This window comes from Oncorhynchus kisutch, linkage group LG13 (assembly GCF_002021735.2).
Source record: "Oncorhynchus kisutch isolate 150728-3 linkage group LG13, Okis_V2, whole genome shotgun sequence".
Lineage (NCBI taxonomy): Eukaryota > Metazoa > Chordata > Actinopteri > Salmoniformes > Salmonidae > Oncorhynchus > Oncorhynchus kisutch.
Window position 1 is genome coordinate 72,568,584 of NC_034186.2, and position 17,770 is coordinate 72,586,353.

At 40.5% G+C, this 17,770-nt stretch overlaps 1 protein-coding gene across 1 annotated transcript; it reads right to left on the minus strand.

Annotated features, from left to right (window-relative positions):
* Window positions 1-240: 240 nt before the first annotated feature.
* On the minus strand, window positions 241-11,689 carry LOC109883104 (tumor necrosis factor receptor superfamily member 1A). Its single transcript, XM_020475151.2, has 10 exons — window positions 11,495-11,689; window positions 10,694-10,807; window positions 10,298-10,418; window positions 8,640-8,768; window positions 8,303-8,452; window positions 8,023-8,110; window positions 4,319-4,392; window positions 3,960-4,141; window positions 3,542-3,665; window positions 241-2,186 (listed from the first exon to the last, which is right to left on the minus strand). The coding sequence occupies exons 2-10, from the start codon at window positions 10,757-10,759 to the stop codon at window positions 1,897-1,899; spliced, it is 1,224 nt and encodes a 407-aa protein (XP_020330740.1). The 5' UTR covers window positions 10,760-10,807; window positions 11,495-11,689; the 3' UTR covers window positions 241-1,896.
* Window positions 11,690-17,770: the final 6,081 nt, after the last annotated feature.

Below are 17,770 nucleotides of genomic sequence, written 5' to 3' on the forward strand. Positions count from 1 at the left end.
TCATACACTGAATAGAACAGTAGCTAACACTTACAGTCATACACTGAATAGAACAGTAGCTAACACTTACAGTCATACACTGAATAGAACAGTAGCTAACACTTACAGTCATACACTGAATAGAACAGTAGCTAACACTTACAGTCATACACTGAATAGAACAGTAGCTAACACTTACAGTCATACACTGAATAGAACAGTAGCTAACACTTACAGTCATAATAACAGCTGCATACCAGGTCACTTTTACAAGAGATTCTTTATTTAAAAAATATATACAATTGATCAACTTTGTTGAGCGCCTCCCCCACCTTAATCAAAACAAATCAATGACGGCATATACTGTATGTGATTTGAGAATAAAACTAGTTTGTCTTTAGTAAAATCACCTGTAACAATTCAATGTTAAAAAGTGCTGTAAAATATGATAAAATCCAATACATGGCATTTCACTGTACTTGTGCACCTGACATTAAAAACTAGAAACTTGAGTGCCATCTATCCATCGACCCATCCCTAGTTTCCATGTTAAGTCTCCCAAAGAACAGTCAGCCCTGCAGAGTGACAGGTGTGTCCTCTGACTAAGTGATGCTGAATAATGGCAGCATGATGATGGGGCTTTAAGGAATGTCAATAACTCAGGGATAACACCTACAGAAGACCTACCTGTGCCCTAACAGTACTGACACAACTATTACTGTACAGATATAAGAATCAATCACTTGTGGTGATCCAAAACCACGGCACAGAGACAACCTGGATGGGTGTGATTGTTCGAGGAGGAATGCACTGCACACTGAATACTAAAGAAATATGACAGATTGATACATCCCTAACTTATTTTGTAAAACACATCAAGACAGTAGTAAAAGATAGCAAAACTACAATAGTTTGATCTTCACGCCCAAGCAGCAACTTATCAAAGAACCATTCAAATATACAACATCCTCCTATGCAGCATTAATAACCATATACAAACCAATACAAAGACTTCAAATATGACATATAATGCTAATATCTTTTGATATGTTTGTGGTTGATTAATGCAAGATAGAGACAGGGAAGATTAAAGCTATACAGGTTCCTATCGAAATATTAGCTTGAGTACTACTGCAACACCAGTAAATAAAACATTTCACATTTACATTTTAGCCATCCTTATACAGAGCGATTTACAGGAGCAAGTATGGTTAAGTGCCTTGCTCAATGGCACAGACCAATTTATTTCACCTTATCAGCTCAGGGATTCGAACCAGCAACCGTTCAGTTACTGGCTACCTATCGCTACATAATACTCAGTAATATAGAACTGTAATACTATAGATGGGTGTTAAATCTGTATTACCCTAAACACAACGTTTAACTAAATTGTTAGTGTGGATCTCATACCTGTGTGTGACACATTACAAGTTTGCCTGTTTTACAAACAGCACTGTCTAAAACTGATTTTTATAAACATACGATTCCTCATTGGTTCGAATGTGCAAAGAATATATATATGTATATATTTGAAAAACATAAAAGAACAGTACGGTTGGTAATCAATAATCAGCCTCATTGCCAAAAGGTTATATAATACATTATGACATATTGTGAAAGCATGGCAACACTTCCACCTAGTCTATCAGATCTGGACCAGGTGGAACAACTACAATATTGCTTACACTGTACCAATCCTATTCTCTCAGGTCTACACAAGTAAGGTCAGGGACAAAGGGATGTGGCTGATCTTCTCCCTCTCCCCATTAGCACCTCCCCTATCTCTCTCTCCCTCCCCTAATTATCCTATACATATGATGAATAGTCTTGGTCCCTCTCGGTTTCTCTTTTGATTCGACATAGAGAAGAGAAACCTGGGTCCCCTACTTGGTCTATACAGTCTGCATCGCTCTCCCTCTACTGATCTCCATACTTGGTCTCCAGCTCCTCTGCAGTCCCTCCCAGGTCCATGTCTCTCAGCTTATCCAGCAGGTGGTACAGTAGAGGGCGTGCTAGCACCCCTCCCCCTCCCTGAGCACTTCCCTTAGCCCAGACCCTCAGCATCTGGTACTGGGCTTCCTTAGTGTCACGGAGGTGGTCATTCTCAGCCCTCTCTATAACGATGTCACTCACACCCAGCGAACGCACCAGCTCCTTCATATGGCGTGGGGGGACTTGGTCCAACACCGAGTAGATCAACTCAGAGACTGGAGGGAGAGAGGAACAGAGTGGTGATAGGGTAGCGAGATTAAAATAGAGTTCAATATAGACTACATGGCCAAAAATATGGATGCCACCTTTCCAACAAGTTAGTTTGTCAACTTTCTGCCCTGCTAGAGATACCGAGGTCAACAGTAAGTGCTGTTATTGTGAAGTGCAAACATCTAGGAGCAACAACGGCTCAGCCGCAAAGTGATAGGCCACACAAGCTCACAAAACGGGACCGCTGAGTGCTGAAATGCGCAAAAATAGTCTGTCCTCAGTTGCAACACTCACTACCCAGTTCCTAATTGTCTCTGGAAGCAACGTCAGCACAAGAACTGTTCATCGGGAGCTTCATGAAATGGGTTTCCATGGACGATCAGCCGCACACAAGCCTAAGATCACAATGCCAAGTGTCGGCTGTACTGGTGTAAAGGTTGCCGCCATTGGATTCTGGAAACGCGTTCTCTGGAGAAATGAATCACGCTTCACTATCTGGCAGTCCGATGGACGAATCTGGTTTTGGTGGATGCCAGGAGAAATCTACATGCCCAAATGCATAGTGCCAACTGTAAAGTTTGGTGGAGGAAGAATAATGGTCTGGGGCTGTTTCATGGTTCGGGCTTGGCCCCTTAGTTCCAGTGAAGGGAAATCTTAACTCGACAGCATATAATTACATTCTAGACGATTCTGTGCTTCCAACTTTGTGGCAATAGTTTGGGGAAGCCCTTTCCTGTTTCATCATGACAAAGCCCCCGTGCACAAAGCGAGGTCCATACAGAAATGGTTTGTCGAGATCGGTGTGGAAGAACTTGACTGGCCTGCACAGAGCCATGACCTCAACCCCATCAAACACCTTTGGGAGGAATTGGAACGCTGACTGCGCGCCAGGCCTAATCGCCCAACACTAATGCTCGTGGCTGAATGGAAGCAAGTCCCCACAAGCAACGTTCCAACATCTAGTGAAAAGCCTTTCCAGAAGAGTAGAGGATGTTATAGCAGCAAAGGGGGGACCAGCTCCATATTGGAATGAGATGTTCGACGAGCAGGTGTCCACATACTTTTGGCCATGTAGTGTATATAAAAAGAAATTGACATTCCAACACACACACAAACAGCTTGGGTTTTCATGAATTCTCAGGACTTTTTGGAGAGTAAAAACATATTTCCATTCAAAATCCTAACCCTTAACCTAACCAAACCCTAACCTTTAAAAAAGTCCTCACGTTCCAGAATTGTTCTTGTTGTCCTACCTTGTCAGGACATTCTGATGACTCGTCAGGACATTCTAGTCCTGATAAGATAGGGAAACATGTGCACCCACACACGTTCGCATGCACGCACATGCACACACACTTACTCTTGATCTCCTTGGGGACACAGTCCGGTAGCTTGCTGAGGAGCTCCTGTTCACACTCACACACTGGGCTACATGAAGGGATACACTGGTTGAGAACATTCTCTGGGTCCTCTTGGATCAGCCTCTATAATCACAGAAAATGGAAAACATCAGATTTCTACTATATAGAACTGCATCCACTACCAGTACATCCTAAACCTGGGGACCACAGCACAATCAATAAAGGAAATCCTATTGGTTTCCTCCCATCACTATGGTGCAAACAGTCAAATGCACTTGGGTATTCAAAACAGTAGTTGAAATGGTATCTATTTTTTCTCCATACAGCCCTTTTAGAGGTTTTTATCAGATTGGGTTTGTCAGAGGTGAAATGTGAGATGTCAGGGGTCAAAGGTGAGAGGTCAGAGATGTATCTCACCCGAGTAGACGTCTCAGAGACCTGAGAGGTGATCTCAGCAGAGGAAAAGGAGTTAGACCCCTTGGGCTTCCGTCGGACCACTAGTACGCCCATGATCCCCACAACCACCAGTAATAACACACAAACACAGACGAACGCAGCCAACAGGTAGGGATACCAAACACCCCATCCAGTATCTTCAGCTGGAAAGAGGGGAAAACATGCAGAGAATGAATACATTCTGCAGCCCTTACGGCAGAAATAGTCTAGTTCCAATATATTTAAGCAAAACAAAAAAAAGTTTAAAAGTATCTTTTGACCCACCAAATAAACAAACTATGTTTCTAGCCTGACCCAGACACGAAGTATCAGAAACTCACATTTGCCATCGTCATTGGGAGTGGGATGTGTGCCTGAAGAACACTCCTGCTGGCAGTCAGCAGTCGGCTCACAACTGGAGAGAAAATGCACACAGGAAATGGTATATTATTGAAGAGGAAGTGGCCCGTTTGTGAAGAGGAAATGATTAATGTTGAGTCATGTGAAGAACAGCTCTACAGAAGAACAATCCAGGCCATCCTGTTGCAGCATACCCCCCTCCGGAAAGACAGAACACTGAAAGAGACAGTTACCAGCGCTTTATCAGTGGTCACCACTGCCTATGGTCTTGATGTATGGATATATCCTGCCTGGTTGGCCCTGTCCGGGGGTATAGACCCCTACTGTCGCAGCCTTCAGTAATTATGCTGCAATAGTTTATGTGTCGGGGGGCTAGGGTCAGTCTGTTATATCTGGAGTATTTCTCCTGTTGCACCCTCTACAACTACTGTGATTATTATTATTTGACTGCTGGTCATCTATGAACGTTTGAACATCTTAGCCATGTACTGTTATAATCTCCACCCGGTACAGCCAGAAGAGGACTGGCCACCCCTCAGAGCCTGGTTCCTCTCTACCCGGCACAGCCAGAAGAGGACTGGTCACTCCTCAGAGCCTGGTTCCTCTCTACCCAGCACAGCCAGAAGAGGACTGGCCACCCCTCAGAGCCTGGTTCCTCTCTACCCGGCACAGCCAGAAGAGGACTGGTCACTCCTCAGAGCCTGGTTCCTCTCTACCCAGCACAGCCAGAAGAGGACTGGTCACTCCTCAGAGCCTGGTTCCTCTCTAGGTTTCTTCCTATGTTCCTACCTTTCTAGGGAGTTTTTCCTAGCCACCGTGCTTCTACATCTGCATTGCTTGCTGTTTGGGGTTTTAGGCTGGGTTTCTGTATAGCACTTTGTGACATCGGCTGATGTAAAAAGGGCTTTATAAATACATTTGATTGGTAGATTGATTGATAAGCAGTAAATTAGGGTGAATCAGGTGTGTTAGTGCTGGGCTGGAACTAAATCCTGGACATGATGACCTTCTCCAACCTTACATAGCAACAGACTGTAGGTCTCCAGGACCAGGGTTGGTGTGACCACAAAACAGCTGACATGTGAAAATACTTCTGTCTTTTAACTCACCCACGGAAAGAAGTTTGTTGCACAACGTTGCAGACAGATTGTATTAAACTTCCCATTTACAAGCAGAATGATCATTTGTTGTTACTTTGTTTTTATTGAACAACACAATGACAATACAAATCAAGTAAAAGAACAAAAAGGTCTGGCAGGTACAGCACCCATCATACAATTCTACCGTATGAAACCCATTTTCCCTCTCTCCTCTTGAGTCCTTAAAGCAAAGGTCATATTTCATTAACAATGTCTATCCATTGTGTCACTGTGGGAGGGTCTTTTTGTAGCCATTTCCTAATGACAGCCTTTTTACTGGCTGCCAGTAGAAGAACCTTCAAGAGGTACTTTTCTCTATTGTGTAAATTATCAGGCATTTCACCCAAATAAAAAGAAATGCATGTTTGTTCTATGTCAAATCCAATTATTTTTTCAATGTTAGATCTTATTTCTCCCTAGTAAATTTTAATTGCGGGGAAGGACCAAAGTACATGAGGGTGATCCCCCTTGATAGCCCGCATTCTCTCCAACAAGGGTTTAGGGAGCCAGTCTGTTTTGATTTCAGTTTAGGTGTTATGAAGAAACGTATAACATTCTTCCAACAGAATTCTCTCCATGTCCTTCAGTTGGTAGAGGTTAGTTGAGACTCAAATATGTTCAACCATGTTTCATCAGTTATTTCAATGTTAAGTTCCTCCTCCCATTTCTGTTTAATACAGTTTGTAGAAGGTTTCTTTGAGGATAGAATACCCAAGTAGAGATTTGAAATAGTTTTTTTGTTACTCCCCAAGTTGTATGCGTTAGTGAATACTTGGATACATTTTGAGGTGCTTGAGGGTCAATCACATTTATCTTCATTAAAAATAGTGTTGAACTTATATGTATCTGTAAAAATTGTGTTTATCTAAGCCATGTTTTTTTACTTAGGTCCTGGAAATTCTCCAGGATCTCATTCCTTAAAATTGTACAAAATCATGTGATGCCTTTCTACGTCCACTGTTTAAATCTGCTGTCCTGAATTGCAGGGATGAAGCTGGGGTCGTATGTGGGCCAACTCAGCAGTTTGACCTCTCGGTCTAAATTAATTTGCTTAACAACCCATAACCATGTCTTAAGAGAGAAATTAATCCACTGATTTTGTCTATTGTATGGGTATATCTGTCAAAGTAGTCTCGGACTGTATGGGTATCTCTGTCAAAGTAGTCTCGGACTGTATGGGTATCTCTGTCAAAGTAGTCTCGGACTGTATGGGTATCTCTGTCAAAGTAGTCTCGGACTGTATGGGTATCTCTGTCAAAGTAGTCTCGGACTGTATGGGTATCTCTGTCAAAGTAGTCTCGGACTGTATGGGTATCTCTGTCAAAGTAGTCTCAGACTGTATGGGTATCTCTGTCAAAGTAGTCTCAGACTGTATGGGTATCTCTGTCAAAGTAGTTTCTGTCTGTATGGGTCTCTCTGTCAAAGTATTCTCGGACTGTATGGGTATCTCTGTCAAAGTAGTCTCGGACTGTATGGGTATCTCTGTCAAAGTAGTCTCGGACTGTATGGGTATCTCTGTCAAAGTAGTCTCGGACTGTATGGGTATCTCTGTCAAAGTAGTCTCGGACTGTATGGGTATCTCTGTCAAAGTAGTCTCGGACTGTATGGGTATCTCTGTCAAAGTAGTCTCGGACTGTATGGGTATCTCTGTCAAAGTAGTCTCGGACTGTATGGGTATCTCTGTCAAAGTAGTCTCGGACTGTATGGGTATCTCTGTCAAAGTAGTCTCGGACTGTATGGGTATCTCTGTCAAAGTAGTCTCGGACTGTATGGGTATCTCTGTCAAAGTAGTCTCGGACTGTATGGGTATCTCTGTCAAAGTAGTCTCGGACTGTATGGGTATCTCTGTCAAAGTAGTCTCGGACTGTATGGTTATCTCTGTCAAAGTAGTCTCGGACTGTATGGGTATCTCTGTCAAAGTAGTCTCGGACTGTATGGGTATCTCTGTCAAAGTAGTCTCGGACTGTATGGGTATCTCTGTCAAAGTAGTCTCGGACTGTATGGGTATCTCTGTCAAAGTAGTCTCAATGTCTTTTCATTTGGATTCATATTCTGAATTGCACCAACACACCAGAGTTCTCAATTGGGCTGAAACAAAATAATATTTTATGTTTGCTAAGGCCATACCCCCACTATTTGTTGGTAATTGTAATATTGTATATCTAATTCTTGGTCTCTTACTGTTCCAGATAAACCTTGATATCGTTTATCCCATTACCTAAACTGTTTAGGTGGGATTTCTATGGGCAGTGATTGGAACAAATACAGTAACCTCGGCAGTTTGCTTGTTTCAATTCTACCACTAAGATCCAAGGGAAGTGAATTCCGCCTGTCCAGGTCATCATATATTTTCTTGTTGATGTGATTGTAATTCATGTCATGAAGTTTGGGTGTATCTTTTGTTTGATATACTCCAAGATATTTAATGGATGAAGAGGTATACTTACTCTACAGCTCTTCCTGTGGGGTATAATTATATACTAGGGCTGAACACAAGAGTTTTAACGGACAAAAGAGTGTCAGCTTGTTCACAAGCCAGTACTCACATTTTGCATGAAAGACAGGTCTTGTTGCTTTTCTTGTCTCGGAAGTAGAAGTCCTTACATTCACACACGGTGTCACTCTCTTCCTTACCTGTCAACAAGAGTATGTACACTCAGTACACACACAAACTTTGTCATAAACACAAATAATACTACTAGTACTACAAAACAAAGGGTTGTTATTATTATGTAATAACCATTACACTGTGTAATCCATAAGTAAATACCAGGTTGGGTGGAAAAACGTGAAACATTATGAACCACACTAGCAAGACAAACTCACATAGTTGTGTTGCTCTCTCTCCAGGTCCACATGTCTTGCAAGTGAGGCACTCCCGTGTTCCCGAGTTTATTCTGTTTTGGTAGAAGCCTTTTTTGCAGCGACACACTGTGTTCTTACTCTTCTTGCATGGTGAAAACACTTCCTCATTGTCTACAGGTGTATAGAACAACACAGCCAAGGAGAACAGAATAGAGAGAAAGAGAGAGAAGACAAGAGACATTTGCTATCATACCATATTGAGACCATCTATAGTGATGCCATTTTTTTCAATGTATTTTGTAAATAATTGCACATTATTGTAAATCATTGAAAATGTTTCTAAATAATTGTACTGTACCAACACAGAGTGTACAACGGAGGCAGGTCTTAGCATAGTTACTCTTCTCTCGGTACGTCCTGCCCTCTTCACAGGAGACACATAGGCTATTGTCGCCGTTCTTAGTGCAGTGCTCATTCAGCTTAAACCCTGGAGAAGACAATACATACATACTAAGGGGGAGGCAAGACAATCCAGCATATTTATTTACTGTAAAACCTGGTGATACATCAGAGCTAAAACTAGGCTAGAGACAAATATAGTAAACAGTATGTAGGGCCTACTGTGTGACAGACGACTGTCTTTTATACACAATAAGGGTAGAATCTTGAAATAAGGTTTTTGTTTAAAGCTGGAATCCTTAACTGGTGAAACTGCCACGTCCATTTAGGATATTACAACAACAAAGAAGTTACTGCAAACATAGGTTTTCCCCCTCTGACATCAATGCACAGGCACACATCTCCCCCACTGCACTGAACGAGCCAATTGAAGCACACGTAGGCTTCTCTTTTGCCTTGCGCAACATTTGGTGATCCAGAAACAAGAGACCACTTGTGTGGCTGTTTTGTATGGGAATCTTGGAATATTTGGACAATTAAAAAATTTTGGTTCCTCTCAGGGGAAAAGAAAATAGACTTTTAAAACAGGATTGAGTGAAGTAGCATCAAATATGTTGATTGAGCAACTAATGAGCATGGAGAGTTTGACAAAATGACCTTGTATCTTTCAGTCTAATACGGCTGTTTACTTACTTTTGTAGCTCTTTGTTAGACACACGCTTTTTGTAAACACCGGTAGGTAACTGTCCTCTCCAAGTTTAGCTGGAAATTAGCCCCGAAAATATTTGAAAATGTGATTGGTTGACGATATGACATTGGCCTACGTTTCTTCTTGAGCTGCGTAGAATATCAGATCTCAACAAAAGTTGAAACAATAAGAAATCATAAACAAGTTGAGGGATGGGGCTGGAGAAATGTAACTACTCTCAAATTCATAGACAGAGCTATGCTATGAGACCATCCATCATATCAAAATGATAGTTGTAACCATGTTTTGAGACTATACAATATTTGTTTACATTTACTTTGTTTACAAACATTGGAGTAAAACAAGCTTATATTTTGGGTTCTGATGGGCTTAGACAGTTGAACTAAGCTCATGGGCATTTCTAAGTTATATTCTTCAAAAATCAATGGGTACATATCATTCATTAAATCCAAAAATGGATGTAGTTACTGCAGATTTCCCCTTCAACATCAGTCAGCACCACATCCTTATGCTATAGTATATTGTCATAAGGGCAACTTGACTGCAAAAGAGACAGGTTGGAATGTCAATTCTCATCAAATTAATAGGAAGTCAATCAAATAAAATAAAAATCTACCTTTTTCTAAATTAGTAGTGTTTCAATTTGTTGATAAAATGAGGGACATGATTGTTTGGTTGCGGGACGTGGGACAAAGGGCAAAAATGAGGGACTGTCCCACACAATCTGGGACATATAGTTACTCTAGTTTCTGGGGCGAACAGTGGCACTGTTCCCTTTGAAGCGGATTTGATCTTTAACTCAATGCATAGTGTATGGAAAAGTATAAGTTACACCCACGTTACACTCGGGAATGGAAAGGCCCAGTTGTATAAGTGCAGTGTAATATAGTACAGTACAGAAGGCCTACCTTCATGGCACTTCCGACAGCATGTCCCGTTAGCAGTGTGGTAATGACTCCCCTCAAGACATTGAAACTCCTGGGTTGTAGGAAGTGGTGGTGCCGAGGGGGAGGGGTCTACTGACCAGCACTGCAACATTACATTACATTGTTGTTATAGAACAGATCCAATCAAATACCAGTCATATGTAATTACTGAAAATATTTTATAACTGATTGACAGGCTACTGTATAGGCCTATTCCTGAAATAATTGACTAATTGATTGGTGTGAATAATTCACAAATTTGATGGATTGGTGGGGGATAATTGATGTATTGCTGAGAAATAAGTATGACTAGATGGGGCATTATGTTATTGGTAGAGGACTCGGCATTATGCATCTGTTCATGTTAAAGTTTCTTACCAATATGAGCAGAGCGCAAACGTTCAGAATGCATTTTTCCTTCCATTTCCCTCTCAAGACGTCCATTCTTTCACACCACTCTTCTCACTAACACCATCCTTAAAAGAACAACACCTGCAGAAAGGAGAGATGGGGTAAAACGTGTGACAAAACTCTTCATAATGCTTTCACACATTAGGCCTACTTGACTTACCTTTTTTCTAGTGCAAAGAAAATGTTGTCAATATGTATCAGTATTTTGCTGTGCAAAAATAACTTTTTTACTACCATGTCAAGGCTATATAGATATGAACTTTGTTTGATTTAAAACGTATAGCCTAGCTAGCGTTATAACGTAAGTCTCAGAGAATTATTTACATAGCCTATGCATTTATTTATTTTAGAATGTAACCTTTGTTTATCTAGGCAAGTCAGTTAAGAACAAATTCTTATTTACGACGGCCAAACCCGGCCGCCCTATGGGACTCCCAATCACGGCCAGTTGTGATACAGCCTGGATTTGAACCATAGTGTAGGTAGTGGTGCCTCTAGGGCCGAGATGCAGTGCCTCAGAACGCTACGCCACTCGGGAACCCATTTAAGGCGCGGTACATTATTTGTACATTATTATCCTGGACTTAATTAATAGAAAGTTCATATCTAGTTCAAGAATAAAAACTTCACTTAAGCCACAATAAAAACCGAGAAAACGTATTTAGTTTCGATTTCACTGTAGCGTACACCCACTGTTTTTAGCCGCAGAAGTCCGATATTATCAATCTCTTTTCCCAAAACTACAGGCGGAGAGTTACCGTCACTTACCTTTATCAAAACCGCTCATACATGACAAATGGCGATGCAGTCGAGTCTCCAAAATTAAAATCTAATTTGTAGTAAGACTTTAAGAAATGCATTCCAATCTCAAAAGATACGCCAGGGTATTAAATCGCGAGCTCTAGTGAGAGGGCGGACTCAAACGGGAAAATGGAAACGTCATTGTTTCAAGGAAGTCTGACTTGCAGGGCGTACTACAGGTTACGCCATAGGTAGTAGTAGTAAGGCTGTGCGCCTATGGGTCACAAGAGACATTTCCCAAGTGTATATAAAAACAACAATTGAAACACTTGCAGGGTGCTAGGGGAATTGGATAAGGAAATCAATTAAAATAAATACATTAGGCCCTGATCTATGGATTTCACATGACTGGGAATACAGATATGCATCTGTTGGTCACAGATACCTTTAAAACAAAGTAGGGTTGTGGATCAGAAAACCAGTCTGGTGTGACCACCATTTGCCTCATGCAGCGCGACACATCTCCTTCCCATAGAGTTTATCAGGCTGTCGATTGTGGTCTGTGGAATGTTGTCCCACTCCTCTTCAATGGCTGTGCGAAGTTGCTGGATATTGGCGGGAACTGGAACACACTGTTATACACGTCAATCCAGAGCATCCCACACATGCTCAATGGGTGACATGTCTGGTGAGTATACAGACAATGGAAGAACTCGGTCATTTTTAGCTTCCAGGAATTGTGTACAGATCCTTGCGACATGGGGCCTTTGCATTATCATGCTGAAACATGAAGTGATGGCTGCGGATGAATGGCACGACAATGGGCCTCAGGATCTCGTCACGGTATCTCTGTGCATTCAAATGGCCATCGATAAAATGCAGGTGTGTTTATTGTCCGTAGCTTATGCCTTCCCGTAACTCTCTATGGGGCACTCTGTTCACAACGTTGACATCTGCAAACCGTTCTCTCACACGACGCCATACACCTGTTCTGCCACTTGCCCAGTACAGTTGAAACCAGGATTAATCCGTGAAGAGCACACTTTTTCCAGTCGGTTACGACGCCGAACTGCAGTCTGGTCAAGACCCTGGTGAAGATAACGAGCACGCAGATGAGCTTCCCTGAGACGGTTTCTGACAGTTTGTGCAGAAATTCTTCGGTTATGCAAACCCACAGTTTCGTCAGCTGTCCGGGTGGCTGGTCTCAATTTGAGAGAAATACACGTTTTGTGCAGATGAAACATTTCTGGGATCTTTTATTTCAGCTCATGAAACATGGGACCAACACTTTACATGTTGTGTTTATCTTTTTGTTCGGTCTAGTTACAACACTTTAAGAGTTAAACTAAATAATCTAAAATGACTTAGTGTTAATTGAATTAATTACTATTGAGAGATGCACCAACCAACAGTAAAGACCTCTGAGTGTAATTGCAACATGTGTTGCCCTTCTAGAGTCTCTTCTGTTCTGTGTACTAGATGTCATCCAACTACAATACATCATCAAGAAACAACATTTATTTTTGTCATGGGCAAAGAAACTCAAAAGAGGTGATTATACTAATTAATACAAATATTGATCCAATTGTGCAACCAGATCCGCAATACTAATCATTAAAACAAAATGAGGTTTGGTCCAAAGAGATGAGACTAATAAAGGAAATGGAGGAAGTAACAGCAGGTAGGTGGTAATGGAAACTGTACTATAGAGACACAAAATAGGTTAGAGGAAAAACAAAAAGAATTGTAGGTACTTATTCAAGAACAATCAAGTGTAATGTATTACAAAAATAAAGCGAATTGGATGGAAAATGGTGAAAAATGCACATTTTTCTTGAATCTTTAACATAGAAATTCTACCAAAAATAATTTACACTCATTACAAATGATGGAGTTATCCATGATTCACCAAATGATATGCTTAAAATATTTTGCTTCCTCTTTAAAAATATGTTGTCTCTTCAGTCTCCTCCATTCCCACTGAATGATGTTAACTGTAAGGATTTCTTTCTTAATAATAATGTGAAATTAACTAATTTACAGAAAGACCTGTGTGAAGGCCAACTTACAGAAGAGGAACTTTGAGGCAATAAAATCTTTTCAGTCTGGAAAAACACCAGTGCTTGACCGTATACCAGACCTTTTTTGATGTACTCAAAGATTCATTATTAGCATGTTTTAACTACTCCATTATTAGCATGTTTTAATTACTCTTATACAAATGGTAGACTTTCAGGTACGGACAGGTTTTTTACATGGATGATATATTGGAGATAATATATGACAGTTATTTGAAACAATTTAACATTATGAAACATCTAAGATACCAGGCCTGGTCTTCATAGCAGATTTTAAAAAGGCGTTTGATAAAGTACGACTAGAATTTATATATAAATGCCTGGATTTCTTTAATTGTGGTGAATCTCTTATGCAACGGGAAGCAGAGAGTTCAGGGTGGTGCTAATACCTTTTAATGCACAAAAACGGTGAACATACACCAACCCCACGGAACACGGGGCGCACAGCAAAACAAATGCCCCAAACACGGGGGACTTAAACAGTCCAGCAAAACCCAAGAACATGGGCAAACCGAGACACACAGACGTGTACACACGTACATCAAACAATCCCGCACAACCAGCAGGCCCGTAAATAAAGCCAGACCAATCAGCCTAAAACAAACACAGGTGAAACCAATAAACAGAAAGGGGGAAAAGGGATCAGTGGCAGCTAGTAGCGGTGATGTAGACCGCCGAGCGCTGCCCGAACAGGAAGGGGAGCCACCTTCAGTGGCAGCTAGTAGGCCGGTGACGACGACCGCCGAGCGCCACCCGAACAGGAAGGGGAGCCACCTTCGGTAGGAGTCGTGACATGGCCATTGAAATGCTAGTTATTAAAATGAGATCCAACAAGAACATCAAGGGGTTAGAAATCCTGGGGATAAAAACTAAAGTGTCGATGTATGACGATGATTCTAGTTTTATCTAAAGTCCGCAATCTGGATCCCTGCACAGTTTCAATCTGGATCTCTGCACAGTCTCATTGAAGATCTGGATCACTTTTCTAGCCTCTCTGGATTAAAACTTAATTATGACAAGTGTACCATATTACGTATTGGATCATTAAAAAAATAGTGTTTTCACTTCCTTGTAGTTTACCAATAAAATGGGCGGATGGTGAAGAAGACATACTTGGTATTCACATCTCAAAAAATATAAATGATCTTACCACAATTCATTTCAATAGAAAGATACCAAAAATAGATACGATTCTGCAACCATGGAGAGGTAAATACTTGTCTATTTATGGAAAAATCACATTGATGAACTCTTTGGTCCGATCACAGCTTACTGACTTACTAATGGCACTGCCATTGATGAACTCTTTGGTCCGATCACAGCTTACTGACTTACTAATGGCACTGCCATTGATGAACTCTTTGGTCCGATCACAGCTTACTAATGGCACTGCCTACTGCAGACGAGTTGTTTTTTAAATCATATGAGCAAAAAATATAACATTTTATTTGGCATGCTAAACCAGACAAAATTAAATGTGCCTATTTATATAATGAATATGAGTTTGGGGGCCTAAAATGATTAAATATTAAAGCTTTAAACCGCTCGCTAGAAGCTTCACTCATACATAAGTCATACTTAAACACAAAATGGTTCTCCAGTAGATTATTAAGAAAGGCTCATCCTTTGTTCAAAAATGGCCTTTTTGCCTTTATACCAATTACAATATGTCATTTCCTACTAATTGAAAATTACATTTTGTTTAAAATATTGCCCTTTCTTAAACAAGCCATACAAAGCTGGTTACAATTTCAGTTTTATCCTCCAGAAAATATAGAACAAATATTACAACAAATATTATGGTTAAACTCAAATATACTGATTAATAAGAAAACATTCTCAATCAAACATTTTTTAAAATTGTATTATATTTGTTAATGATATTATGAATAGAAACACAGATACAGTGGGGAGAACAAGTATTTGACACACTGCCGATTTAGCAGGTTTTCCTACTTACAAAGCATGTAGAGGTCTGTAATTTTTATCATAGGTACACTTCAACTGTGAGAGACGGAACCTAAAACAAAAATCCAGAAAATCACATTGTATGATTTTAAGTAATTAATTAGCATTTTATTGCATGACATAAGTATTTGATACATCAGAAAAGCAGAACTTAATATTTGGTACAGAAACCTTTGTTTGCAATTACAGAGATCATACGTTTCCTGTAGTTCTTGACCAGGTTTGCACACACTGTAGCAGGGATTTTGGCCCACTCCTCCATACAGACCTTCTCCAGATCCTTCAGGTTTCGGGGCTGTCGCTGGGCAATATGGACTTTCAGCTCCCTCCAAAGATTTTTTATTGGGTTCAGGTCTGGAGACTGGCTAGGCCACTCCAGGACCTTGAAATGCTTCTTACGGAGCCGCTCCTTAGTTGAACTGGCTGTGTGTTTCGGGTCGTTGTCATGATGGAAGACCCAGCCACGACCCATCTTCAATGCTCTTACTGAGGGAAGGAGGTTGATGGCCAAGATCTCGCGATACATGGCCCCATCCATCCCCTCCTCAATACGGTGCAGTCGTCCTGTCCACTTTGCAGAAAAGCATCCCCAAAGAAGGATGTTTCCACCTCCATGCTTCACGGTTGGGATGGTGTGATTCATACAATGTGATTTTCTGGATTTCTGGATTTTTTTCTGGATTCCGTCTCTCACAGTTGAAGTGTACCTATGATAAAAATGACAGACCTCTACATGCTTTGTAAGTAGGAAAACCTGCAAAATCGGCAGTGTATCAAATACTTGTTTTCCCCACTGTATATGGGAATATCTGCTCAATCCAAATTTACAACCAACTGATTGCAGCACTACCACAAAAATGGAGGAGGCAAGTGGAAAAGGGAAAAGGTAGAGAACTTGTTTGCCTGCCATATATTTAAGATACAAATTGGCTGAAAGTAACTGGCATAAATAGAAAAATATATCAGTTTCATCTGAGGAAAAAAAAATTGACAGCTGCACCATACAGGTTGCAAAATAAATGGGAGGAGCTTTTCAATGTACTAATTCCATGGCATATGGTTTATGAACTGGTACAAAAAACTACACTTGATTCAACACTGAGTTTTTCAATTTAAATGATTTTTTTTTTTGGCCACCGACAGAATGCTATATATATGGGGCATACAACAAGCTCAGGTCTGTAGATTCTGCTGCAAAGAGACAATCAATAGATAATTTATTCTGGTATTGCCCCTATGTAGCTTGTTTCTGGTCACAGGTTCAGGAATGGTTAAAAAAAAATCACAACATGCAATTAAAATGAACCTGACAAATAACAGTGTTGGGTGATTTGGAAAGCCATAGTCAATAAATTATATAATAATACTCATAGGAAAGGTTTTCATCTTTAGCTCACAATCTGTGGATAATATATGATTAGAAAGTTTCAAACAGGCTGAGAGGTGGGATTAAGGAGTTTATGTTTGGTAATGTCTAACTGTTATGTGACTGCTTTATATAAAAGTACCATGTATGTAAAATGTATATGTAAAATGTATATGTAAAATGTATATGTAAAATGTATATGTAAAATGTGTATGTAAAATGTATATGTAAAATGTATATGTAAAATGTATATGTAAAATGTATGTGTATGTAGCAAAAAAGCTGTAAAAAACCAGATTTGTCCTCCGAAGAGGGTTAACCATCTTTTAAAAAGAATAATAATTAAGAAACATAAACAAGAAACATATGATAAACATATAATAAGGAAACACTGGAGGAACATTAATGAGAATCAGTCATTGATTTTCTGTTTCTGCCGTCTCTGAGGCTCAGCCCAGTCATTTCTGTTTGTTACAGTAATCTGTGTACGCTGTATGAGTAGTGAATGCTCAGAGGCCTGAGGCGAAGGTGGAGGGAGATGTGTAAAGGGTCGTCCCTGCCGATGCTCCCTGGGCTGTAACAGTTCACCCAGGGTCATGTGATGTGGCTTGGCTTCTGTGAAAATCCAGGTTGAGCTGAGAAGGAGCAGATCAGTGTCAATGAATCCTCGTGACCTCTGACTGAGAGACACGGCTGCATGTAGTTGAACCACACACTCACCACACAGGCGCAGACACATTCATGAGACACACGCGCACTCGCACACGCAGGTACACACTAAACACGATAGGCAAAATATGACATTCAGTTAACCCACAAGAGTCAATGTAGCTCAAAAAACCTGTTGTTTACATGTCCGTAAAGAATGTCAATGTCATTTCTCTCAGTCTG